At 38.5% G+C, this 27843-nt stretch overlaps 1 protein-coding gene across 1 annotated transcript; it reads right to left on the bottom strand.

Annotated features, from left to right (window-relative positions):
- Positions 1-23905: 23905 nt before the first annotated feature.
- On the bottom strand, positions 23906-24206 carry LOC133089807 (cytochrome c oxidase subunit 6A1, mitochondrial-like). The gene is given in 2 exon segments (XM_061187971.1): positions 23906-23958; positions 23961-24206. Coding segments are annotated over 2 exon segments (258 nt in total). The 5' UTR covers positions 24166-24206.
- Positions 24207-27843: the final 3637 nt, after the last annotated feature.

The following is a 27843-nucleotide window of genomic DNA, read 5'->3' as shown; positions in this document are numbered from 1 at the left end:
TAAGTAAATAAGAATAACTGGTAGTTCGTTGGATGTAATTTGGTTATAATGTAATAATGTTAATTTTCATATTACTGGATTTAAACAGCTTTTGGCTGTACTTGCTTCATTTAATATTAGTGATCGAGAAATGTTTCCTGGCTAGGTAATTGATATATGAATGATATTTATTAAATTGTTAAAGGTATTTGAGGTATTGACATATCTTAAACTCTTTCTTTATAATCTCATTTATACCTTTCATTTTCTCTAACCAGGTAAAGTTTGTTAAACAACGGTAAACTTTCCCTTTCACTTCTAATGAAATCATATTAGGGAAGAATCCATTTAAAGTCATTTGTGGGAGGGAGCTTCAAGATGGCAGAGGAGTAAGACATGGATATCACCTTACTCCCCATAAATACATCAAAAATACATCTACATGTGGAACAACTCCTACAGAACACCTACTGAACACTGGCAGAAGACCTCAGACTTCCCAAAGGGCAAGAAACTCCCCATGTACCTGGGTAGGGCAAAAGAAAAAAGAAAAAACAGAGACAAAACAATAGGGATGGGACCTGCCCCTCTGGGAGGGAGCTGTGAAGGAGGAAAAGTTTCCACACACTAGGAAGCCCCTTCACTGGTGGGGATGGGGGAATGGCGGGGGGGACGCTTCGGAGCCACAGAGGAGAGTGCAGCAACAGGGGTGCAGAGGGCAAAGCAGAGAGATTCCTGCACAAAGGATCTGTGCCAACCGGCACTCACCAGCCCGAGGGGCTTGTTTGCTCACCCGCCGGGACGGGTCGGGGCTGGGAGCTGAGGCTCAGGCTTCGGGGGTCAGATCCCAGGGAGAGGACTGGGGTTGGCTGCGTGAACACAGCCTGAAGGGGGCTAGTGGGCCACAGCTAGCCAGGAGGGAGTCCGTGAAAAAGTCTGGACCTCCCTAAGAGGCAAGAGATAATTCTTTCGGGATGCGCAAGGAGAGGGGATTCAGAGCACCTCCTAAACGAGTTCCAGAGATTGGCGTGAGCCGCGGCTATCAGCGCGGACCCCAGAGACGGGCATGAAATGCTAAGGCTGCTGCTGCCACCACCAAGAAGTCTGTGTGCAAGCACAACTCACTATCCACACCTCCCCTCCTGGGAACCTGTGCAGCCCACCAATGCCAGGGTCCCGTGATACAGGGACAACTTCCCCGGGAGAACATGTGGCGCGCCTCAGGCTGTTGCAACGTCACACTGGCCTCTGCCGCTGCAGACTCGCCCCGCATACTGTACCCCTCCCTCCCCCCAGTCTGAGTGAGCCAGAGCCCCCTAATCAGCTGCTACTTTAACCCCATCCTGTCTGGGCGGGGAACAGATGCCCTCAGGTAATCTACATGCAGAGGCGGGGCCAAATCCAAAGCTGAACCCCAGGAGCTGTGCAAACAAAGAAGAGAAAGGGAAATTTCCCCCAGCAGCCTCAGGAGCAGCGGATTAAATCTCCACAATCAACTTGATGTACCCTGCATCTGTGGAATACCTGAATAGACAACGAATCATCCCAAAATTGACGTGGTGGACTTTAGGAGCAACTGTAGACTTGGGGTTTGCTTTCTGCATCTAATTTGTTTCTGGTTTTATGTTTATTTTAGTTTAGTATTTCTTATTATCATTGGTAGATTTGTTTATTGATTTGGTTGCTCTCTTCCTTTTTTTTAATATGTATATTTTTTCCTTTTTTTCTTTTTGTGAGTGTGTATGTGTACGCTTCCTTGTGTGATTTTGTCTGTATAGCTTTGCTTTTACCATTTGACCTAGGGTTCTGTCTGTCCGTTTTTTTGTTTTTGTTTTTTTTGTATAGTTTTTAGTGCTTGTTATCATTGCTGGATTTGTTTTTTGGTTTGGTTGCTCTTTCTTTCTTTTTTAAATTACTTTTATATATTTTTATTTTTAATAATATTTTAAATTTTTAATTATTTTATTTTATTTATTTATTTATTTTCTTTCTCTCTATCTTTCTTTTTCTCACTATTCTTCTGAGCCGAGTGGCTGACAGGGTCTTGGTGCTCTGGCCAGGTGTCAGGCCTGAGCCTCTGAGGTGGGAGAGCCGAATTCAGGACACTGGCCCACCAGAGACATCCCAGCCCCACATAATACCAAACAGCAAAAACCCTCCCAGAGATCTCCATCTCAACACTAAGACCCAGCTCCACTCAACAACCAGCAAGCTACAGTGCTGGACACCCTATGCCAAACAACTAGCAAGACAGGAACACAACCCCACCCATTAGCAGAGAGGCTACTTAAAATCATAATAAGGTCACAGACACCCCAAAACACATGACCGGACATGGTCCTGCCCAGCAGAAAGACAAGATCCAGTCTCATCGACCAGAACACAGGCACCAGTCCCCTCCACCAGGAAGCCTACACAACCCACTGAACCAACCTTAGCCACTGGGGGCAGATACCAAAAACAATGGGAACTACGAACTGGCAGCCTGCGAAAAAGAGACCCCAAACACAGTAAATTAAGCAAAATGAGGAGACAGAGAAATACACAGCAGATGAAAGAGCAAGGTAAAAACCCACCAGACCAAACAAATGAAGAAGAAATAGGCAGTCTACCTGAAAAAGAATTCAGAGTAATGATAGCATAGATGATCCAAAATCTTGGAAATAGAACGGAGAAAATACAAGAAACATTAACAAGGACCTGGAAGAACTAAAGAGCAAACAAACAATGATGAACAACACAATAAATGAAATTAAAAATCCTCTAGAAGGAATCAGTAGCAGAATAACTGAGGCAGAAAAACGGATAAATGACCTGGAAGATAAAATAGTGGAAATAACTACTGCAGAGCAGAATAAAGAAAAAAGAATGAAAAGAATTGAGGACAGTCTCAGAGACTCTGGGACAACATTAAACGCACCAACATTCGAATTATAGGGGTCCCAGAAGAAGAAGAGAATAAAAAGGGGACTGAGAAAATATTTGAAGAGATTATAGTTGAAAACTTCCCTAATATGGGAAAGGAAATGGTTAATCAAGTCCAGGAATCACAGAGAGTCCCATACAGGATAAATCCAAGGAGAAACATGCCAAGACATATATTAATCAAACTATCAAAAATGAAATACAAAGAAAAATATTAAAAGTAGCAAGGGAAAAACAACAATTAACATACATGGGAACACCCATAAGGTTAACAGCTGATCGTTCAGCAGATATTCTGCAAGCCAGAAGGGAGTGGCAGGACATATTTAAAGTGATGAAAGGGAAAAACCTACAACCAAGATTACTCTACCCAGCAAGCATCTCATTCAGATTTGATGGAGAAATTAAAACCTTTACAGACAAGCAAAAGCTAAGAGAATTCAGCAGTACCAAACCAGCTTTACAACAAATGCTAAACAATTTCTCTAGGCAGGAAACACAGGAACGAAAAGACCTACAATAACAACCCCAAAACAATTAAGAAAATGGTAATAGGAACATACATATCAATAACTACCTTAAATGTAAATGGATTAAATGCTCCAACCAAAAGACAAGACTGGCTGAATGGATACAGAAACAAGACCCGTATATATGCTGTCTACGAGAGACCCATTTCAGAGCTAGGGACACATACAGACTGAAAGTCTAATGGAAAAAGATATTCCATGCAAATGGAAATTAAAAGAAAGCTGGAGGAGCAATTCTCATATCAGACAAAATAGACTTTAAAATAAAGACTATTACAAGAGACAAAGAAGGACACTACATAATGATTAAGGGATCAATCCAAGAAGAAGATATAACAATTATAAATATACATGCACCCAACATAGGAGCACGTCAATACATAAGGCAAATGCTAACAGCCATAAAATTGGAAATTGACAGTAACACAATCATAGTAGGGGACTTTAACACCCCACTTTCACCAATGGACAGATCATCCAAAATGAAAATAAATAAGGAAACACAAGCTTTAATGACAGATTAAACAAGATGGACTTAATTGATATTTATAGGACATTCCATCCAAAAACATCAGATTACACTTTCTTCTCAAGTACTCATGGAATATTCTCCAGGATAGATCATAGCTTCGGTCACAAATCAAGTCTTGGTAAATTTAAGAAAACTGAAATCGTATCAAGTATCTTTTCCAACCACAATGCTATGAGACTAGATATCAATTACAGGACAAAATCTGTAAAAAATACAAACACATGGAGGCTAAACAATACAATAGTAAATAACCAAGAGATCACTGAAGAAATCAAAAAATACCTAGAAACAAATGACAATGAAAACATGATGACCCAAAACCTATGGGATGCAGCAAAAGCAGTTCTAAGAGAGAAGTTTATAGCAATACAATCCTACCTCAAGAAACAAGAAACAACTCAAATAAACAACCTAACCTTACACCTAAAGCAATTAGAGAAAGAAGAACAAAAAAAACCCCAAAGTTAGCAGAAGGAAAGAAATCATAAAGATCAGGTTAGAAATAAATGAAAAAGAAATGAAGGAAACAATAGCATAGATCAATAAAACTAAAAGCTGGTTGTTTGAGAAGATAAACAAAATTGATAAACCATTAGCCAGACTCATTAAGAAAAAAGGGAGAAAACTCAGCTCAATAGATTTAGAAATGAAAAGGGGGAAGTAACAACTGACACTGAAGAAATACAAAGGATCATGAGAGATTACTACAAACAACTATATGCCAGTAAAATGGACAACCTGGAAGAAATGGACAAATTCTTAGAAAAGCACAACCTTCCGAGACTGAAAAAGGAAGAAATAGAAAATATAAACAGACCAATCACAAGCACTGAAATTGAAACTGTGATTAAAAATCTTCCAACAAACAAAAGCCCAGGAATGGATGGCTTAGTAGGTGAATTCTATCAAACATTTAGAGAAGAGCTAACACTTATCCTTCCCAAACTCTTCCAAAATATAGCAGAGGAAGGAAAACTCTCAAACTCATTCTGTGAGGCCACCATCACCCTGATACCAAAACCAGACAAAGATGTCACAAAAAAAGAAAACTACAGGCCAATATCACTGATGAACATAGATGCAAAAATCCTCAACAAAATACTAGCAAACAGAATCCAACAGCACATTAAAGGGATCACACACCATGATCAAGTGGGATTTATCCCAGGAATGCAAGGATTCTTCAATATATGCAAATCAATCAATGTGATACACCATATTAATAAACTGAAGGATAAGAACTATATGATCATCTCAATAGATGCAGAAAAAGGTTTTGACAAAATTCAATACACATTTATGATAAAAACCCTCCAGAAAGTAGGCATAGAGGGAACTTACCTCAACATAATAAAGGCCATATATGACAAACCCACAGCCAGCATGGTCCTCAATGGTGAAAAACTGCAAGCATTTCCACTAAGATCAGAAGAAGACAAGGTTGCCTACTCTCACTACTGCTATTCAACATAGTTTTGGAAGTTTTAGCCACAGCAATCAGAGAAGGAAAAGAAATAAAAGGAACCCAAATCAGAGAAGAAGAAGTAAAACTGTCGCTGTTTGCAGATGACATGACACTATACATAGAGAATCCTAAAGATGCTACCAGAAAACTACTAGAGCTAATCAATGAATTGGGTAAAGTAGCAGGGTACAAAATTAATGCACAGAAATCTCCTGCATTCCTATACACTAATGATGAAAAATCTGACAGAGAAATTAAGGAAACACTCCCATTTACTACTGCAACAAAAAGAATAAAATACCTAGGAATAAACCTACCTAAGGAGACAAAAGACCTGTATGCAGAAAACTCTAAGACACTGTTGAAAGAAATTAAAGATGATACCAACAGATGGAGAGATATACCATGTTCTTGGATTGGAAGAATCAACATTGTGAAAATGACTCTACTACCCAAAGCAATCTACAGATTCATGCAATCCCTGTCAAACTACCAATGACATTTTTCACAGAAGTAGAACAAAAAATTTCACAGTTTAGTATGGAAACACAAAGGACCCCGAATAGCCAAAGCAATCTTGAGAAAGAAAAACAGAGGTGGAGGAATCAGGCTCCCTGACTTCAGACTATACTACAAAGCTACAGTAATCAAGACAGTATGGTACTGACACAAAAACAGAAATATAGATCAATGGAACAGGATAGAAAGCCCAGAGATAAACCCACGCACATATGGTTACCTTATCTTTGATAAAGGAGGCAAGAATATACAGTGGAGAAAAGACAGCCTCTTCAATCAGTGGTGCAGGGAAAACTGGACAGCTACATGTAAAAGAATGAAATTAGAACACTCCCTAACACCATACAGAAAAATAAACTCAAAATGGATTAAAGACCTAAATGTAAGGCCAGACACTATCAAACTCTTACAGGAAAACATAGGCAGAACTCTCTATGAAATAAATCACAGCAAGATCCTTTGACCCACCTCCTAGAGAAATGGAAATAAAAATAAAAAGTAACAAATGGGACCTAATAAAACTTAAAAGCTTTTGCACAGCAAAGGAAACCATAAACAAGACAAAAAGACAACCCTCAGAATGGGAGAAAATATTTGCAAATTAAGCAACTGACAGAGGATTAATCTCCAAAATATAGAAGCAGCTCATGCAGCTCAATATCAAAAAAACAAACAACCCGATCCAAAAATGAGCAGAAGACTTAAATAGACATTTCTCCAAAGAAGATATACAGATGGCCAACACACACATGAAAGGACACTCACCATCACTAATCATTAGAAAAATTCAAATCAAAACTACAATGAGGTATCACCTCACACCAGTCAGAATGGCCATCATCAAAAAATCTAGAAACAATAAATGCTGGAGAGGGTGTGGAGAAGAGGGAACACTCTTGCACTGTTGGTGGGAATGTAAATTGATACAGCCACTATGGAGAACAGTATGCAGGTTCCTTAAAAAAGTAAAAATAGAACTACCATATGACCCAGCAATCCCACTACTGGGCATATATCCTGAGAAAACCATAATTCAAAAAGAGTTGTGTACCACAATGTTCACTGTATCTCTATTTACAATAGCCAGGACATGGAAGCAACCTACGTGTCCATCGACAGATGAATGGATAAAGAAGATGTGGTACATATATACAACGGAATATTACTCAGCCATAAAAAGAAACGCAATTGAGTTATTTGCAGTGAGGTAGATGGAAGTAGAGACTGTCATACAGAGTGAAGTAAGTCAGAAAGACAAAAACATATACCGTATGGTAACACATATGTATGGAATCTAAAAAAAAAAAATGTTCTGAAGAACCTAGGGGCAGGACAGGAATAAAGATGCAGATGTAGAGAATGGACTTGAGGACATGGGGAGGGGGAAGGGTAAGCTGGGACGAAGTGAGAGAATGGCATGGACATATATACACTACCAAATGTAAACTAGATTGCTAGTGGGAAGCAGCCACATAGCACAGGGAGATCAGCTCGGTGCTTTGTGTCCACCTACAGGGGTGGGATAGGGAGGGTGGGAGGGAGATGCAAGAGGGAGGAGACATGGGGATACATGTATATATATAGCTGATTCACTTTGTTATAAAGCAGACACTAACACACCACTGTAAAGCAATTATACTCCAATAAAGATGTTAAAAAAAAAATAAATTCATTTGTGGAAAGAGTTGTGAATAGCTAGTTCAGTAAATAAATAAAGGTTTTGCATATTTTGAAATAGGATATGATACCAAAACAAGCAGTTAGTTGTTTTACAAAGTTCATTCAAACAGGCATCCACCTTTCTTCCTCACTTCATGAATGAGCACCAGCCACCAGGTAATTTTTTGTAGATCTCTTCCAGCTAATATTAAATTGTAAGTGCAGAACTAAATGAATTTGTTTGTGTTGTCAGTTTTGGGTACCTGATGTTATAAACCTGGAAATATGATATCAACATGCTCTCTTTAGGAGTTTGATTATATGACTTATTTTATGAAGCAAGAAATAAAAAAATTTTTAGTTATTTTAATCAAGAAACATTTGAATGCTCATAAATTAAAGATATTTAGGTGTCAAGGCAATAAAGCCTATGAAATGAAATGGACCAGATAACTGTTTAAAAGAATACCCATGTGTCAAGTTGCATAAATAACATGGCCTAGATGTGAGGATTAATTTTCTCTCAGATAATATGTTATCTTGTTTTAATGTAATTAAAAATCCCCACTGGGCTTGATGCTAATCTTTCCTCCAAAGGCTTGGATCTTATCAAATTTGGAGCTACTCTGGAAATAAGAGAGTGCTCTACAGAAGAACTCTCAAGAGCCGGTATCAGTTTTTTTAATCTGTTTCTGGGCTAATGAGAGAGTGGTTGAGTTTACACAGATTATCATTTGTGGCTGTCTCATCAACTTGACATTGAACAGGGGGAGAACTCAAAGCTCAAGGAGGCTCAGACAAGGTAAGACAGGTAGAAACTGGGAGAACATTTTTAGTTTTTTGCCTTAAGATGCTTTAGGTTTTTTTTTTTAATCTCCTCCTTCTGATGTCCCTAAAATTTCTCTTTCTAGCCCAGAGGCTTACATTATATAAAGAGTCTTTGCTTTTAAAAATTCAACATGTTATTCATTCAAAAAAACATTTATTGAGTGTCTGTTATATGCCAGTTACTGTGCTTAGGGACTGGGGATGTAGCTTTGAATGAGGACCATGAGGTGCTTGTCCTTCTGAGGCTCACAGTGGTGGTGACGTTGGCACTAACTAGACAGTACACAAGAGCAATGAGGGCCCTGAAAATGTCTTTCCTCTTTAAATACTTTTTATCACTGTAGCCTTCTCTTATGATACTTATTGCCTGTATTTAAGTCCTCCTGTCACTTTATATTTGAATATAATGAATATTCATCTATCTATTCATTCATTATTCTTTCAACAAATCATTTGAGTGACTCTATCATCTTTCTAACAATTGAGTGATAGGAAGATGAATTAGTCCTGCCCTCGAAGACCTTAATAGACATTTCTCCAAAGAAGACATACAGATGGCCAGTAGGCACATGAAAAGATGCACAACATCTCTAATTATTAGAGAAATGCAAATCAAAACTACAATGAGATACCACCTCACACCAGTCAGAATGGCCATCATTAAAAAGTCTACAAATAACAAATGCTGGAGAGGGTATGGAGAAAAGGGAACCCTCCTACACAGTTGGTGGGAATGTAAGTTGGTACAGCCACTATAGAAAACAGTATGAAGATTCCTCAGAACACTAAAAATAGCATTACCATATGATCCAGCAATCCCACTCCTGGGAATATACCCAGACAAAACTATAATTCAAAAAGATACATGCACCCCTATGTTCATAGCAGCACTGTTCACAATAGCCAAAACATGGAAACAACCTAAATGTCCATCAACAGATGAATGGATAAAGAAGATGTGGTACATATATACATATATATGGAATACTACTCAGCCATACAAAAGAATGAAATAATGCCATTTGCAGCAACGTGGATGCAACGAGAGATTATCATACTAAGTGAAGTAAGTCAGAAAGAGAAAGACAAATACCATATGATATCACTTATATGTGGAATCTAAAATATGGTACAAAAGAAACTAACTACAAAACAGAAAGACTCACAGACATAGAGAACAGACTTGTGGTTGCCAAGGGGAAGGGGGGAGGGAGAGGGATGGACTAGGAGTTTGGGGTTAGTAGATGTAAACTATTACGTTTAGAATGGATAAACAACAAGGTCCTACTGTATAGCACAGGGAACTATACTCAATATCCTGTGATAAACCATAATGGAAAAGAATTTAAAAAAAAGAATGTATGTATGTGTATAACTGGGTCACTTTGCTGTACAGCAGAGATTGGCACAGCATTGTAAATCAACTATACTTCAATAAAAAAAATTTTTAAAAATTGGTCCTGCCCTCAAGCATCTTATAGTCTAGTGTGGGAGATAATATATGTATATACATTATGATGATGATACCACTCCATCAGAGTTATGGAAGTTCAGATGAAGGAGGGATTATTTCCAGTTGACAGGGTCAGGAAAGTCTTCATGGATGAAGAGGATGTAAATGGAGCCTTATGATTAGTGAGGTTATGAACACATGGCAAAAAGAGAAAGGTAGCCCATGTAAAGGACAGGAGAACAAAGGCATAAAATTGGGAACTCAGAGACAATCAACAAAGCAAGAGGAAGCATTCAGTTTGGCTGATTTATTGTCTCAGTTTTGACGGGTCAGTTGGGAAGAGTAAAGAGGTATAAAGAGAAAAAGAGGAGCATTAAAAGCAACTAGTAGATACTTGTTGCCAAGGACCACCACAAAATCCTCACGTGTTTGGAAGCTTCTTTAATGAGACACACTTTGAAACTGTAGGTGTTCTACAACCACCCATTCCATGGTGCTGGTCCTCTAAGTTCCAATTCTCTTACACTGTCTAGATATTCAGGAATGTACAATATTAAACATGATAGATACTGGGGCCAAATAATCAACAACAGTTGGAAACATGTAACTTGGAAAGACGTCCTCATTTTGAAATTGAATCCCAGACAAAACTGGGATTTCAGATCTGTTCTGAAGGTCGAACTTGTACAAAGTTCACCAAAGTTCGCTTCTAGGGATCCTGTAGAGAATTAGGTGTAAATCAGAACCAGCTGAGGTGGCAGCCTGCATACATACATTCATAGGTACAGACAGACATCCTTCAGTACTCAGGTGGAAACCATATGAAATGCCATGGCAATGCACAGCTTTGGCCAGAAGCCCAGCCAGTTCAGTGTATTCCATCTGAACCTGAGCTTACTGTAGGGTGCATATCCTGCCCACAGAAAATAAGAAGCTTGAAGAAATAGGTGGGCCCAAACTATTGTATTGTCCTTACTGCCCAAACCTACATTCTGTAAAATTTATGACAGATGTGATCACCTCACATTTCCATGTAAATTAGAGCATGAAAGGGGAAGCTGAACCTGCTGGGACTTCCATTATTGGATTTTTCCAGTTGGCGTCAATGTCTATGCCTAGGTGGAATTATGACAAAAAGAAAAGAATGAGAGGGAGACAATATCGTCTTATCTTAATTTAACAGGATCTGTTTCATTGTACGTTATCAATTATGTTAACATTTTGATTCACCTGTAAAATGTGTACTTTTAACCACAATTTTGAATTGTTTGGTGAGTGGTATTTAACTTATGAAAGAATAAAACTGTGACAACTGATGCCTTTAGTGCACTTTTCCTGGCTAAACAAATCTTTAAAAAAGTTCAGCATTGCCTCTGTTGGGACTTTTCTCCTTTATACAAGCCAAAGGTGCAAATTTTAGAAACAAACAGATGCTAATGTTTCCTATTTGAATGTGCTTGAATAACTGAGATGATGCTTTGGTACTTTGTTTAAGAACATTAGACAGAAAGTTGTGTGCAGTATGGCTTAATGTGTATTTATCACATCAACTGAAAATGTATTTGAGTTTTGTATCTTCACTCCCTGCATAGTACAGTAAAAAGTTACTGAGTCCTAAAATGGTGATAAAAAATTTTAAAAAGCACTCCATCGTCACATGAGTGAAATGTACAAATGAGGGTGATATGTTTTGATGTTGTAAAACAAGCTTGAAAGGCGGGCATCAAAATGAATCTATTTTTAAAGGTCTGAATTTCATACAGAGTGATAATGTGCATTTTATTGCTCATTTGCAAGGTCCGGTACAAAGGAGTACAGTATCCCTCTCTCACCAGGCTGTAGTCATTCAGTACATTTCAGACATGTTGGCTCCAATAGGAAAAAGGAAAGTGTACGTGTTCTAATACACATTATTTCCATATCTAAGATGTCTATCACCATAACAACAAAGTTTATTTATATTTTTCCAAGTGACTTGCCTTCTTAGTTTAAGCCATCAGGTTAAAATGGAAAAAGAAAAAAAAATGAGGAAAAGAAAGACCACATTTCCTTTCAAAGAAAGGTGTAATCATTGATTTTTCTTGCAATGTTCCACAAGAAAGTGGCACCACTGAGTGATATGTGCACCCCAGGGCTAGCTGCTGGAGGGCAAAAACCACTTTTTATCCATGATTGACAAATAATACATAATGAGAAGAGAGAGGCAATTCAAGTTTTAAATTTCACTCTCTCTGGATTTTCAGGGCAGCTGGGCACTGCTGTTCTCACTTGGTAACCTTTGAGGTGCTGCCAGGAAAGGGGACCTGAGTGACAATTGTTTCGCTCCTCCTACAATCCCCCAAAGCTCTATAAATATGTGTGGCTTGCTCCTTCAAAGAGCATCCAGCTGCTAACAATTCCACCGTTTCTCCTCGAAATGAAAATCCTGGGGGTCTGGAAATGTATTGCATGGTTATAATGACCACAGTAGAGTAAGGCTGAGGTTTAAAATCCCTACAAGTGGCCTCGCAAGTGGGGAGTCCATTGCTAACTGATGCCTAAGCAGTTGGAGAGGGAGGAGTAGAGTCTACTGAAAAGAAAAATCACATCAGAGCTCTGTCGCTTTCATAAATGAGTGTTGTAGATATTCAAAATTTTTACATTTCACAAAATTAAGACATGCTTAATGTAAATAATCTAGGAAACGTGTAAGAGAAAAATCTTCATATGAAGTAAAAAACTAGAGATAGCTGGTGTTAACATTTTCGGTCTCTTTTAGATTTCTTCCTACATCCCCATCTCTATATTTTTTCTGTGTCGGTACTCATACCTGTATCTTTATCTCTCTGTAACTATATCTACATACAATACATATCCTTATATACTTGCATTCATCCATCAGTCTAAGTGGCTATGCCATGTGGCCTTTCTTCCTAATCCCTCCGCCTCCAACCAAAATTGTGTTCCCTCTGAGTTTTCCATCACAACCACAAATGACGATTCTATCCTTCCAAACGATAGATACTAATCAGGCCTAAAATCTTGGATTCATTCTCTACTCTTCTTTTTCTCTCACGCCACTTCTACTGCATCAGAAATACCTGTTGACTCAATCTTAAGTATTTATTCAGAATCCAACCAGTTGTCATCTCCTCCTTTCTACCACCCTGGTTCAGCCATCATCATCTTTTACATGGATTATTGTGACAGCCTCTTAACTGGTCTTTGTGCTTCTGCTGTAGTCTTCTTCACCTCCAACATGATGGCTAGGCTGAGCCTTGATAAATATGTTAGACCACTCACTCTCCTGCACTGAGATCTCTAATGACTTCCCATCTCATTCGGAGTAAAGCCCATTGTTGCCAATGGGCAGAAGTTTTCCACCATACAAAACAGAGTCCTACAGAGTGTCTCTGCTCCCCTTAAGTGCCAGTAGGGTCCCAGAGTCATTGTGACAACTAAAAAAACCTCTCTCCCACATTTCCAGCTGCACCCTAAGGGGGAACTCCCTCCACATCGGAGAAACATTTTGGCTTCCCTACCCACAATCCTCTCCTAAATCATCTCCACTATTTCCCCTGGCTTACTCTGTTGCAGTTTTGCTGTTCGTTGGGTAGACTAAGAATTTTGCTAACAGGGTGCCTTGCACTTGCTGCTGTATTTACACAAATGTCATCTTCTCAGTGACGCAGCCTTCTCACTCAACACTTCATATCCCCTCACTCTACATTATTTTTGTTCCTTAGCACTAATCACTATTAAACACACTATTGGCTTCCTTATAAATCTTGGTCATTATGGCCAACGTTCTGCCTCACTAGAATGTAAACTCCATGAGGGCAGAGGATGGGTCTATTATGTTCACATTGATATCTCAATATTTAGAGCTCCCCTGGCACAAGGTAGGCACTCAATAAATAATGATCATCAGAGATTTAAAAAGTAGAACTATTTTAATATATTGTGTATCCAGAGAATTAATAAGTTAATGGTTCTTAATCTTTTTTTTTTTAATTTTGTTTGTTTGTTTATTTATTTATTTATTTATTTTTGGCTGTGTTGGGTCTTCGTTTCTGTGCGAGGGCTTTCTCTAGCTGTGGTGAGCGGGGGCCACTCTTCATCGCGGTGCGCGGGCCTCTCACTGTCGCGGCCTCCCTTGTTGCGGGGCACAAGCTCCAGACGTGCAGGCTCAGTAGTTGTGGCTCACGGGCCTAGTTGCTCCGCAGCGTGTGGGATCTTCCCAGACCAGGGCTCGAACCCGTGTCCCCTGCATTGGCAGGCAGATTCTCAACCACTGCGCCACCAGGGAAGCCCGGTTCTTAATCTTTTTTATGTCAGGAAACTTTCTGACAATCCAGTGGAAGCTATGAATCCTCTCCCGAGGAAAGTATATATTTACGTGTATGCATGTGCACTTGAGGGATTCAACATTTCTTTTCCCACAGTATTCTTAAAGACAGATAAAAATAACTAACAATAGAGTTGGGTGGATCACTGACAGGTAAATGGCTCTTCTCAAAAAATATTGAGGGACCAGCTTGAATCTGGAAACCAGGAAGGAGGACCTGAAGCAAAGTCCTTTCCTGCTCTGCTTATTTTCTAGTGACTTGGAGGAAATAATTGACTACACATGAAATTTGCAGAGATAGAAATCAAGGAGAGAGAGTTCTAGAATCAAATCCAAAAAGACCTTGACAGGTTGGAATAATGGGCCAATATAAACATGATGAGATTTAATGGGGATAAATACGAAGTCCAGAAGGCTAATTGTGGAAGCACAATTATGATGGTGAAGATGAGCTTTAACAGAACTTGGTGGTGCAACTCGGTTCCAGTCGACTGCAACCACATGTGAGTCAACAGAGATTTGTAGCTGCCAAAACAACTAATTAAACTTCAAGACTGCACAAATAAAGTTATTGTAACAAAGTGATTCAGTATTCTCTGCTATGCTCTGTTGGACCAGATAATACCTGTAATGCTCTGGCCAGTTTGGGGCGCCAAGAATTTTGATGGACTATAACGAAACAGAGAAGAAATAACCAGGGGGTGAAGAGAGTCTTACTAACCAGAAACCAAATGTGTTTCACCTGAAGAATGGAAGACTTTGAGGCAACTATGACCATTGTCTTTAAATATAAACAAAGTTTGTCACATGTGATTATTGTTACCCCAGAGGGAAAATGAAGGACTAAGGGGGGAAAGTTACAATAAATCATCTTTTCCTTACATGCAAAAAAGAATGCTTTTGAAGTACAAATTGTGAAAATTTAAATGGGCTTGCCCTCATCAGAGAGCTGAAGATTTAAAAAATCAATTTGGTAGGAATGTCATAAAAATAATTAAAGCATTGGATTGCCTTTCTTTAGATCCCTTCTTGCTATTGGATTCTGTCACCTGCATTGTATTTTGCTCCCCCCGATTGTGGGACACTAGTAAATAGCTTCCCTGGCAATGTCTCAGTGTGACATCCTGTAGTTCAAACGACAGTTTTCTTTCTGTGTATAGAATTTCTCTGTATTTCCATTAATACACCTGAATGTAACAACTGACTTAACTTCTCCTTGAGGTTTTCCTACATGAGGAGGGTAAGCTACTTTTTCAAAGATGGTTGAGAAAATTGCTTTCACCAGGCCATTGTTGAAATAGGGGTAGAGCTCTGGGTAGAGGTAATGAGCCTTAGGGACTTTTTTCTGAAGGAAAAAGGATCAACACTTCTGGTAGGAATTGCAAACGTAAATGTATAGCATCCAACAGGTATCACAAATCAGTATAGCCCCCTCGGTGTAAGACAACCATGAATGGTGGGCTGTGGCACACCAGACAGCCTGCACCTTATTGAAAACGGGCAGGTTTTACCAACTCTAGCCAATTTTGTCATGTGGTAGGGCAGGCTCAGTGTTGCTAGATTTTCCCATTTTCAAGAAAAGCTAGAAATTTAGATTTTTACATGAGATCTTCTGATTTTAAATGCTGGCAAATAATTCAAATTAAAAATTAAACCCCCAAAGAAACAAACCCTGTGCTAACAACACACATGTCTTTCAGAGTGTCACAAAACTACCAGTTCGTGATCTCTACTGTAAAATCAGTTTCTGGGTTCTCTCCAAAGTTTGCTTCATCTTACAAGGCTCCCCTGGTGTTCCAGAAAAATCAGTTATCAAACTGAATTCAACAAATGTTTCTGAGCCTCTAATAACTGAAAATAGTTTCCTAGATATTTGGAAAAACGAACATGGATAGCAATGATCTTTGTTCTCAACATTTACAGTTTTGTAGTCAGGTTAAGACAAACACCAATTCAACTATAATTTAAGACTAATAATGTAGTTTTGTGAGAGATGTAATAAAGTACTGAGAAGAGAATAATTGAAAACTGGGGGAATCCAGGAAAGGTACATTAAGAGGGACCATTTGTGGTTAACTGGAAGATTTTCAGTGACAAATGAAGTGGGGAGACATTCTAAGGGGGAAGAGAGAACATGAGGAAAGATACAGTGATAGAAGAGTGAGAGGTATTTGGGGAACCAGTGTGTAAGTACTAGTTTACCTGGAGCAAAGGATAGGTGTTGGGGATTTGCATGAGAAAACTTCTAAGGAAGGTTAGAAATCAATGGTAGGCTAAAGAGTTTTGATCTGATTATGCTGTATGTGAGAGGCTGCATGATATCACAGAAAGTGGCATGTATTAAAAGCTCAAGTCTCAGCAGCATTACCAGTTAGCTGTGTAACCCTGAACAAATCTTTTAAATTCACTACATGCCATTTTACTACTTGTCATATGAGGCATAACCTACTTCAAAATGTGGTGTGAAACATAAAAGATATCAGTAAATCAATTCTTGTGAACCTTGTGAGTTAGTTATTATTAGTAATGGGCATGCACTGAAGGTTTGGGACTAGGGGCAGGATGTGATGGGAACTGTGCTTTTGGGAATTTGGCTGGCAATGGTGCTTTGAATGCATTGTGAGACAGGCAAAAAGGCCACTAAAAAGTTAATTCATTTGCAATAGACATATTGCATAAACATGTATAGCCTTCAACATTGAAAAAGTCCAAGGGGTTGGTAGGGAGAAGGAAAGCAAGTGTCTTCTCTTTGAATGTTCCCCAACCATCCAGCTATCTTTCCCTGAGGCAATCACAATGGCCAGTTTTTATCCCAGAGTTTAACCACGTATTTATAAACACGCAGGTATAAGCTATTCCAGTTTTAGAGCTATTTCCATTTCAGTTTAGGAGACCCTCCGCTCTGACACGGTGTGAGCCTGCATTCCATTTCGAACTGACAAGGCAAGGCTAGACTGCAAAATGTGTGGAATGTGGAGGAGCGTCCCTGGAAGGTCACCTGAGGGCCTGTGGGCTTTCCAGGTCACCAGGATGTCTCTTGCTTTCTCCCTGGGGTAGGCTGACCCAGGATTTGAAAAGTATTAACCTTTTAGCTATTAAGAACACTTCTATGCTTTTGAGTTTAATCTAAATGTCTGAAAGATGTTGGGTGGTCTCTGGTGATTCATTTCAAGTCTTTTGGAATTTGAAGATGCAGCTGAGGGAGAGAAAGAGAGGGGAGGAAAGAGTTCAAACAGTTATTTTTTATTTATAAATTTATTTATTTATTTATATTTTTGGCTGCATTGGGTCTTCGTTGCTGCGCGCGGGCTTTCTCTAGTTGCGCGAGCGGGGGCTACTCTTCGCTGTGGTGCGCGGGCTTCTCATTGCAGTGGCGTCTCTTGTTGTGGAGCACGGGCTCTAGGCACGCTGGCTTCAGTAGATGTAGCTCTGAGGCTCAGTAGTTGTGGCGCACGGTCTTAGTTGCTCCGCGGCATGTGGGATCTTCCCGGACCAGGGCTCGGACCCGTGTCCCCTGCATTGGCAGGCGGATTCTTAACCACTGAGCCACCAGGGAAGTCCCTCAAACGGTTATTTTATATTGAGAAATTGTTTTGTAAAACTCATCAATGCCTCTGTTAATCTCTGTAACCCAACTCCACTGAATTTGTCCAATCTTTTCTTCTCTTTGACTTGGTTCAAACTTTAGACTCAGTCTGCACAGTTTCTTTTAAGGGCCCTAATATATACCATGGACACTCCGGCAACTATGCCTTCACTGGTGTTGGTCCTCCTTCCTAAAATACCTCTCTCTATCCTCCTTGATTTAGAAGGACCTCTAAGTCTTGAAAGTGCTCACCAAGTTTGTCATATTCCATGGAGGCAGAATACCTTAGTAACTAAGTAACCACATGGTAGGATTTGATTATATGGGCTCAATTCCCAATTCTGCTTTTTACTAACTTTTCAACTTGGGCAAGTTAATCTCTCTAAGCCTCAATTTCTTTGTCTGTAAAATATTGATGATAATGATTAGAATGTATAGGGTTGTAGTGGGATTAAATTATATGTTATTAAACATATCTGGTACATGGTGAGTATTCAATAGATGTTAGTATTATGTTAATAAGGCTTCTGTAATTTCTATGAAGTACATGATTTTCCTCATCTGGTCTTTTCTATATGACTATGCCTTGATTCACAATTTAGTGGTTAATTAAATGCTATCATTTCTTGTTTATTAATTGTTTCTTATATTTTTGGATTGATGTCCTCAAATAGATTTTAAATTCTTGAGGGCAGGACTATGCATTTTAATTCTTTCTGGGTATAGTACCCGTTTTATAAATACTTAATCAATTAATATAAACAATAAATTTTCAAAGTTAAATTAGTTTTAAAGAAAAGCCCAGGGCTTCCCTGGTGGTGCAGTGGTTAAGAATCCGCCTGCCAATGCAGCGGACACAGATTTGAGTCCTGGTCTGGGCAGATCCCACATACTGCGGAGCAACTAAGCATGTGTGCCACAACTACTGAGCCTGCGCTTTAGAGCCCGCGAGCCACAACTACTGAGCCCAAGCACCACATCTACTGAAGCCCGCGCGCCTAGAGCCCATGCTCCGCAACAAGAGAAGCCACTGCAATGAGAAGCCCGTGCACCGCAAGGAAGAGTAGCCCCCACTCGCCACAACTAGAGAAAGCCTGAGTGCAGCAACGAAGACCCAATGCAGCCAAAAATAAATAAATTAAAAGACCCTATTTCCAAATAAAGTCACATTAAAATATATATATATACAAAAAAGAAAAAAGAAAAGCCCAAACTTCTTTGGGGAAGAGATTTGTAAGTGCTTTCAGAACAATTATAGGGCATGAATAAAAAGAAATTCTAAAATTAAAAAAATATTTCCTACTTTGATGCAGTCAACACTGTCCAAAACACCATTTCCAGAAAGTCTTTATTTTCCTCTTGGCTTCATTAGACCTCTGAAAATCTTCATTTTTCATTTTTAAAAAGCATGGTAAACATTAACAGTCATATATAAATCTTTTTGTAAGTAAAATCTAATTTCCAGGGAAGTATTTTTGTTATTGGGTTCTGGACAGATCAGTGGTTAAAATTAATTTGTGGATCATACTAGTATCTGGCATTATATGAATCTTAATACCATCCCACTCTTAAGTGCCTATCCCAAAGCTGAGTGCTTTCTATGAGAAAACTTGTTTTTCCTCTTTAATGCTAGTTTGCATGAAATCTTCTGGTTTACATTTTTAAGAGGTGATACGCACCATTGTATGAGCATGAAACATATCTGCAGAGTGCTCCTTTCTTATACTTGGATTTATCCCAGCCATTAAACTTAAAGTTTAATCTTGTCCATGACTTGTGACATGGTTGCTTGCCAGCAATATAAGAATTTCATAGCTCAAGCCAATTTATTTAATACTTAAAATATTTGTACTTTTCTTCCAAGAGTATATCAGAAGGAGTATTTGTGTTTCAGGATCTTAACTATCTCAGTTAATACCTCTTAGAAAAATGAATGGGTAGATATTGAAAGAGGCAGAAGACACTGATCGTTGCCTATGTAGAGGTACATATTCTCCATTTATTCCTTCCCAAGAGAATCTCAGTTTTGTTTCATTCATTACCCTTTTATTACGCAGCCAAATACCTCAGGGAAAGTTGACCTTGAGTGGCCATAATTCCATCACTCTACCACCTCAAACACTGGAACAAAAATGAGCATGCAACTCAATTTCAACCAAACACATCTGAGGGGGAATTTGCTGGGGGATTCAGAAAGAAGTTTTCTCTCTTTTATGAGAGAGTTCTGAAAGCTACTTTTTTCTTCTCTTGGCTGTGGTCATTTGCTGTTGTGGGGTTTGTATCTTCTGAAGCTATTCTGCTCCATCCTGAGGAGTGGGACAGAGCTGAGAAAACTATTGGGGAACCCAACCAGAACCACTGGATAATGCCTCCTCCAAAGTTCACCTTAGCTCTGAATTTCCAGCTATGAAAGCCAATAGTTTCCTTAATGTTTAATCCATTTTGAGCTTCCTATTACTTGTGACTGAGAACATGGTAAATGATACAGAAATACTCTGAATTTATGTACATAAGTATATTAATGCAGTTATCAACACCTAATATTTGTGTAAAGATTTTGGGGTGTCTTTGAATGAGTCCCTTGGAATTATAATTGAGTTTCTCACCTTTACATTTATTACTACTGTATTCCAATCCTACATTTTTGGAATGGTTACAGAATTAAAAGGAGACAAGGAAAAAACAGGGCATTCATTGTTAACTATGATTATTTCATCAAACGTGATCTTTTTTTAGTTGTTGGGATACATTCAAGGAAATGAATCCAAGCCATAAATTAAAAGGAATCCTCTAGCCTCTAGGAATCAGTATCAAATTGTACCATCTGATTTTAGAAATACTTATGAATTCATGCTGATTGAGATTTGAAAGCTAACATTGATTCCCATCCCTTTTGAATAATGTCAGATATTTTCACAAAGCAATGCTTTCCTACCCCATCTACAATTATGGTAATACTCTATCTGTTGATCAAGAAAATCTATACTGGAATTCAATAAAGCTTTTTATTAAATTTTCAGTTTATTTATTATGAGATCAAAACCCTAGAGATAAAAGAAATAGAGTCACATAGCTCTGTAAGACATACTACTTATTCAGTTCAAAGAAATTCTTCTTGTACATCTGGATTCAAGAACCTTTGCAATACTTCCAAGGTGTCCAAGAGGTAGAACGTAAGTGCCTGGGGGAGGGCTCTCTGTGTGTGGTCAGCATTTTGTGTGTGATGAAACCTATATGGGTTTTCACTTTCTTTCCTCCAAGAAATATATGTATTAATGGGAAAAGAGAAATCAGCATAAAGTGAAGTGCTAGTAGCAATGATTTATCCAATACTTATTGTGGCCAAGACTTTTACATTTGTTATATTTAAGTTTCATAACAATTTTTGTTTTACAGATGAGGAAATTAAGGCTTGGAGAAACTAACTTGTGAAGCTTCCTTGAGATGTCAAGTGGAGGAATGGGGATGTAAGGCCAGGTCTGGGTGCCTCTGGAGCCCATGCACTTAACTGTGATGTCATGCTACTTGAGAATACTAAATCAGGCCAAATGGGGTGGAGACAGGAATTCAGAGCTCCTGAGTTTCAGACCGGTCTGCACTTGTCTCATCTGGCTATTCAAAGTGAATGTAGTTTCAGAATTAGAGAATTTGGTAGCACAAACACTGCAAATCAGTAGCAGAGCAGAGCTGCTTGGATTCTTAATCCACCTCTGCCATTTACTGAGCATATCAGCTTGCACACATTATTTATCTTCTCTGAGCCCCTACTTCTATCTCTTGAGCATGGAAAGAATACAAATTTCACTGTCTACATCATAGATTTTGAGGAGTCAGCCAAATTGTATTAGCTATAAAGTACAAAAAAAGTATGCATTATCATTATTTTGTAATTTTCTCATCCCTTCTTACTGTTTTTCCACACCTGGAAACACTAAATTTTATAATGAAAGACATCTATTATTGTTGTTGTTGTTGCTATTAATCTCATATAAAGAGACGGGATTGACTATCCATTATTTGGGGAGGGAGTAAGAAAAAGGCAAAATGTTCCAGGGTTCATGCTCATTTTGGGAAACCCGATAATCTAGTGCTGGAATAAGACTTTGACCTCAACAGAATAGCCAAAGGGCTATGCCACCAAGAAAAACCCTATTTTAAAAAAGGGAAACATTCCATTTCAATTTTCTCATTCGTAAGATGTAGAGCAGAATTTAAAAGATGCCTTTTCACCCCCACCCCACCAGAAAAGGAAAATAAATCTTATTGATGTAGCATATGCATTAGACAATTTTAAACCCTTTCTACACTTGGATGAACAAAGGACATATTTTCATGATGTAGAATTGCTTGAAATGGAAAGATTATGGAGAAACTTACATGTAAAACAATTGAAAAAAAGTAGAAGATAAAAATCATACTTACAAAGTCAATTAGAAAGATTCATTAATAGAGATATCCTGTCAAAGTAATGAGTTCCGGATCTAATGGATTCCTTACTACACAGATATTCCAAGTGCAATGTTAGTATGTCTGTTTTTTAATGCTGATGTTTCACTCAGATAGATTTTTCTAGAATTGAGTGCAGTTACAACCTAGGTCTCAAATACCAGCCAATTAGGGATACAGTTTGTTGGATTTTCATCATGCAGAAAGGTATTATGAAATAATAGAAAAAGCTCTAAGATACAGATGATCTAGGTTCTAGTACTTACTGGATCTACGAAAGTAACTATGTAACACATTACGTTTGAAGATTTCGATTTTAACATCTGTTAAATGGAAATAACAATATATGCTTGGTTTACTTTAAGCTTATTATAAATGCAAAATAAAATAGGCTCTGTAGTGCTTGGTAAATTGTAAACACCAAATTAAAATTCTATTAATCACCGTCCCCAACATTTCTGTGCATACCTTTAGTTATTGTTGAAGTTTTAGAAAACAAAAATTCTAGTTGCTCTTTCATGTTGGCATTCTGAATGGGATGTATACTAATGCTCGAAATATAGCTGAATCAAACAGTTATTTGCTGTCTCAGTTTTTTTGGGGAACACATATACCATAAATTATTTGGAAAACTGGTTTTAAAAGCAATCTATGAGGCCTTTATACTGTTTGGCTCTTGTTACTTAGAGGAAACCCTTGGCGAATCCTTTGAATGTGAATTGTTACAATGCTAACTATTACCTAAAATTTATATTAATTCTAATATTTCTTTATATATATTCAGGGATGGTCTGTATACTTAAAAAGACCCATAACTACTTTGAGCATTAAAATATTTCTATTATTTCTTCAAAAACAAGACAAAAATTAAATTAGCAAACCTTTTCCCTTTCACCATTCTGGCAGCCTACTCATGTGAACCGAAATATGGATAAGGAAGCATATCTGGTTCTAATTTCTGAACTCAACACCAGATGTTGTTTTCAAGGTTTGCCTTTAAAAAAAAAAAAATTTAACTTTCATGAAGCCATCTCAGTCCAAGGGGTAGGGCAAATCACTGCAGATTAAAATTTTGAACTTATATTTTATTAAACCATGCTTACGAGGAACATCTCCAGTGAATCAACCATAATGACCAAAGAGACCTTTTCAATATAAATATATACACTGCTCATATATTGTCAAATCTTTTAAAATAGAATATGAGATGTGCAGTTTTTCTGAAATAGAAACACCATGTTCCTTATGAAGGCCCTCACACACTGCAGGAGGAGAGAGAGGACCTTGGGAAAAGTTTGTATCGCAGGAGCCCTGTGACACAGTCAGTTTTGTGATCTGTATTTGCTCTACAAGTTTGTGCCATGGACAAATGTGAGTCATATGTTACTGCTGAGTATAGGGAATCTCCAGCCATTCATGAAATTAAAACATATTTACCTTTTTTTTTTTCCAGCTCGCGACTAAGTTATTTATTTAAGCCATCTCCTGCTATAAGCAAAGGGATGGAAGATCAGTATAATGGTCATCAAGTATAATGGTCATCACTGGATACAAGAAGGTGCGCTTAAGGTCCCGTACAATTTTCTGGTCCATGTGTGCAGAGTAATGGTCCAAACCAGTGCTGTGGTCTTCACTGTGTAGTGGTCCAGGTTCTCTTTATTCGTCTTCATAGCCAATTGGAAGCGGATTCACATGAGGGTTATGGAAAGGGTATGGTTACCATCTCCCCAGGGAAAGGGCTTGGACCTGATGCGGATATAGGGGTAGGCGACGAATTCGGGTCTCTCCTCCTCTCCGTGGTGCGACTTCAGGAAGACGTTCAGCAAGCTCACTCCCACCCCGGGGAGCGCCACGAAGTAGGTGAGGGCCTTCCACATGCGAGCTGAGCCCTCCTCGCTGTGGGCGCCACTCGACATAGGCTGGCTCAGCAGTCGGGAACGACCTAGCAGCCCAGAAACCCGGGCTCCAGCTGCCGCTGCCATCTTCGACCAGGACCCATATTTACCTTTTAAATAATCTTTTCCAAGTTGTTGCCCAACAGTCTTTTTCAGGCTCTTTGTAGTTGAAAGGAAATGTAATATCTGACAACTTCAAGTAGGCTCTTAACCAAATGGAATAACCAAATGTTGAAATGCTGATGGTTATTTACGTAGTTATACCTGTAGTTACTTATATGTGTTGCTCTTTCCTTAAAATAAGTATTAGGGATATGTGTATTTCTCTATTTATATTAATATGGCATTTAGTGAGTTTTATCTTATTTGAATATGCTAAAAGCAGGAGAATTGTGAATGGGGTTGTACATAAATTACTACTGAAGAGCATCTACTAACATTAATTCAACAAACAAGGGTTGAGGGCACTCGGAAATGGAGATCTAAGACGCATGTGTATAAAGCAGAATCTATAAATAAAGAGAAACAAGCATGAAAAACTGTAATCATGTATCATAAGAACTCAGAGTATTGGGTAGACTTTCATTCATTCTTCATTTATACGGCAGTGTTTATTGATCACCTGTTATATGCTGGGCTTCAGAGATACCATGGGGCAAAGGGAGCAAGACAGACACAGGCCTTTCCTCTTGGAGCTTACATTTCCATTTGTCCACGGGACATTCTCACCCAGATGTACATAAAAAACAATGTATGTAAAATTGAGCTAATGATGTCTGCCCTGAAGTCAGCTTTTCCTTCTGGTATCCTCACTTTTGTTAATGGCACTTCTATTCCCTCAATTTCTGAGGTCTCCAACTTCAAATTGTCATCTCTTTTCCTTTTCCTCTCATAACGGTACTGTTGAGCTTGCTTTCCAAACACCTTGCCATCTTCTCTTTTCCGTCCTCACTCTCCCCTTTTAGTTCCTCACTACCTTTAACCTGGCATATTGCAAAGTCTATCTGATTTTACTTGTCTTCAATTTTTTTCCTCTCTCATTTATGTGGATAAAGCTGTTAGATAATTCTTCCTAAAGAAGAATACTAATCACATCACCACCTTGTTCAGGAGCCCTCAATATCTCCCCAGTCTTTGTCTAATTAAGCAAAATCTCCCCAGTCTGTTATTTATGCCTACCATAATAGCCCTGATCCCACTAACCAATGAATATAATTTATATTTATGTCCAAATTACAATGGTGCTGAGCTACCCCCTGCAGAGGATATTCCTTAAAATTCTGGTTCTGACTATCTAACTTTGCTTTGGATTTAAAAAAAAAAAAGAAAAAGAAAGCTGTTTTCAGCTTGTGTATTGGGTTTTCCTGAAGATTGTTGTATCCCTTTATATTCCAATAACAATGGTACAGGCCTTCTTCTGCCTCTCTGATTATGTGCTCTTTTGTCTATTTTCCTTTCTTGATTGTGAGAACCTACAGAATGAAACTGACAAGGCAAGGGCCTCCTAGGTGGCTGGAGAAAGGGAAGAAATGGCATAGAAAAGCAAGACTCCTCTTGAGCCAGTTGGTGGATGGGAAAGGCTGGCAACAGTCATCCATTAATAATTTTGATCCCAATCACACCCATTTGCCAGCTGTAGTCAACACTTGGCATCTTCCGACTTCTTCCTTTCTGCTTTCCTCTTGTCAATGCCTGCTTCATAAAAAGCTCAGTGAAGGAGCTGACCGCTGTTCCATCATGAGAACATTGACACACGTGCCAAGAGCTGGCTCCCAAGGCTGACTCCTGGGCGTCACCCTACAGATGAATGGGACTGTAGGCTCTTCCCCCAAACACATCTGATTTCTTGTCCGCGTGTCTTCCCTCTTTCTAAATGATATCTTCTCATTTCTGCCTGTTACAGTCCTGCCATTCAAGTTCCATATCTCATGCCAGCTACTCTCTGATGCTTTTTCCCATCTCTTTAACAGCAGGGCGATCATACTCTATGCCAAAGAAACATTCCCAATTACCTTGAATAATCTGCATTGTTCAAGACTAATTTCCCCATATCATTCAAAAAGGGTGACAAGCATTTCTATTTATCAGCCCCCATGTGGGGACTGCCACATGGTAATAGCATAAAGAGAATTTATAATTTACTTCATCTTCATACTTTGAAAATATGTAATTCATGATAAATTCTAAACATTTTGAAAGATGTACATTATTTTGAAATCTGTGTGTAAAAGGACACCTGAAATACCTCTATTTGTCCATAACTCTGCTGTAATCTAACTGAAGAATATCAGGATTATAGGCATAAAAGGTAAGTCTATATGATATAGGAATATTCAGTAAAAAAGTTCATATGAAACTAGGGCAAACGGCAGTGTCCTTCAGGAGATAGTTTTCTATATACAGTATGAGACTATTTATTGTGCTTGGGAAGCTCACTGTGCAGTGTTTGGAAAGGTCTGGAAAAACCGTATGCAACCCATACTCCATTTGGGGCCTATTTTCCCCTTGGGGTATTAGTAAAATTTGATTTAAAGTTTATCTCCTCTTTCTTTGTCTACTTCACTTCTCTGGTAAAACCTGCAGTCCCAGCTGCCCTCCTGTCACCTGTTTTAATAACTAAGTTAAAAAGTGAATAAATTTACTGATTCATCTACATGAACTGAAGCAGCTTGGGGTTCTGTAACTTTATGGAAGATATTAGGTGAATGGTGTATCACTGTGGAGTGACAGCCTTTTGCTGGCAGTCTTTTTTCTCCTCTTCTTCCATTTTCCTTTAATTTCCACTCCTGTCCATACCTCTCTGATATAACCAGGAAATTCTTCCACTTGGTCTTGCAGAACAGTTTGAAGAGCAGCCTTACTTGTACCTTTAATCCCAAGAGTCTAGGAAAGATTTTTCTGAAGAATTTCAGTGTCTTCCCTGAAAAGAATTCTGGTCAACACAATTTTTTTTTTTTCATTTTTTTTCTTATACTAAGGCAGACTAGAAATCAGGACTCAAATCACATTGATGGAATTAACATACATTATATGTGATAACATGAAGACACAGTCATTTTTATTTTTGGAGCTAGTGGCAGGAACAGATTGTGTCTATTGTTCATGATTGTGTGGTGCCTAATCCAGTACCATAAAGTGAAGGTTTGGTTTTCTTCTTTATAATTACAGTTTTAAAACTGAGGTATAGTTAATTTACAATGTTGTGTTAATTTCAAGTATACAGCAAAGTGATTCAGTTATACGTATCTATCTATCTATTCTTTTTCAGATTCTTTTCCATTATAGGTTATTACAAGATACTGAGTAGAGTTCCCTGTGCTATATAGTAGGTCCTTGTTGTTTACCTCTCTTATATATAGTACTGTGTATATGTGAATCCCAAACCCCTAATTTATCTCCCCCCGCCAATCCCCTTTGGTAACCATAAGTTTGTTTTCTATGTCTGTGAGTCCATTTCTGTTTTGTAACTAAGTTCATTTGTATGCTACTGGTGGAGGTTACCAATAACTTAGATATCAGACAATTATAGCAGTTACTTCTGTGAATGTGGCCCACACTCTAGAGATTGTCCACTGCAATGACCAGGCAAGTCTGTTTCTTAGGATACATTTTAAAACATGAGGGCAATATATGTTTAACATTTTCAGAACAGTGAGCCAATAATTCAAGGTACTTAGATTACCTCCCTGGGTTGATATA

Source organism: Eubalaena glacialis, chromosome 4 (genome assembly GCF_028564815.1).
Source record: "Eubalaena glacialis isolate mEubGla1 chromosome 4, mEubGla1.1.hap2.+ XY, whole genome shotgun sequence".
Lineage (NCBI taxonomy): Eukaryota > Metazoa > Chordata > Mammalia > Artiodactyla > Balaenidae > Eubalaena > Eubalaena glacialis.
The sequence above is the reverse complement of the archived record's forward strand: the minus strand, read 5'-3'. Positions and strand labels throughout refer to the sequence as shown.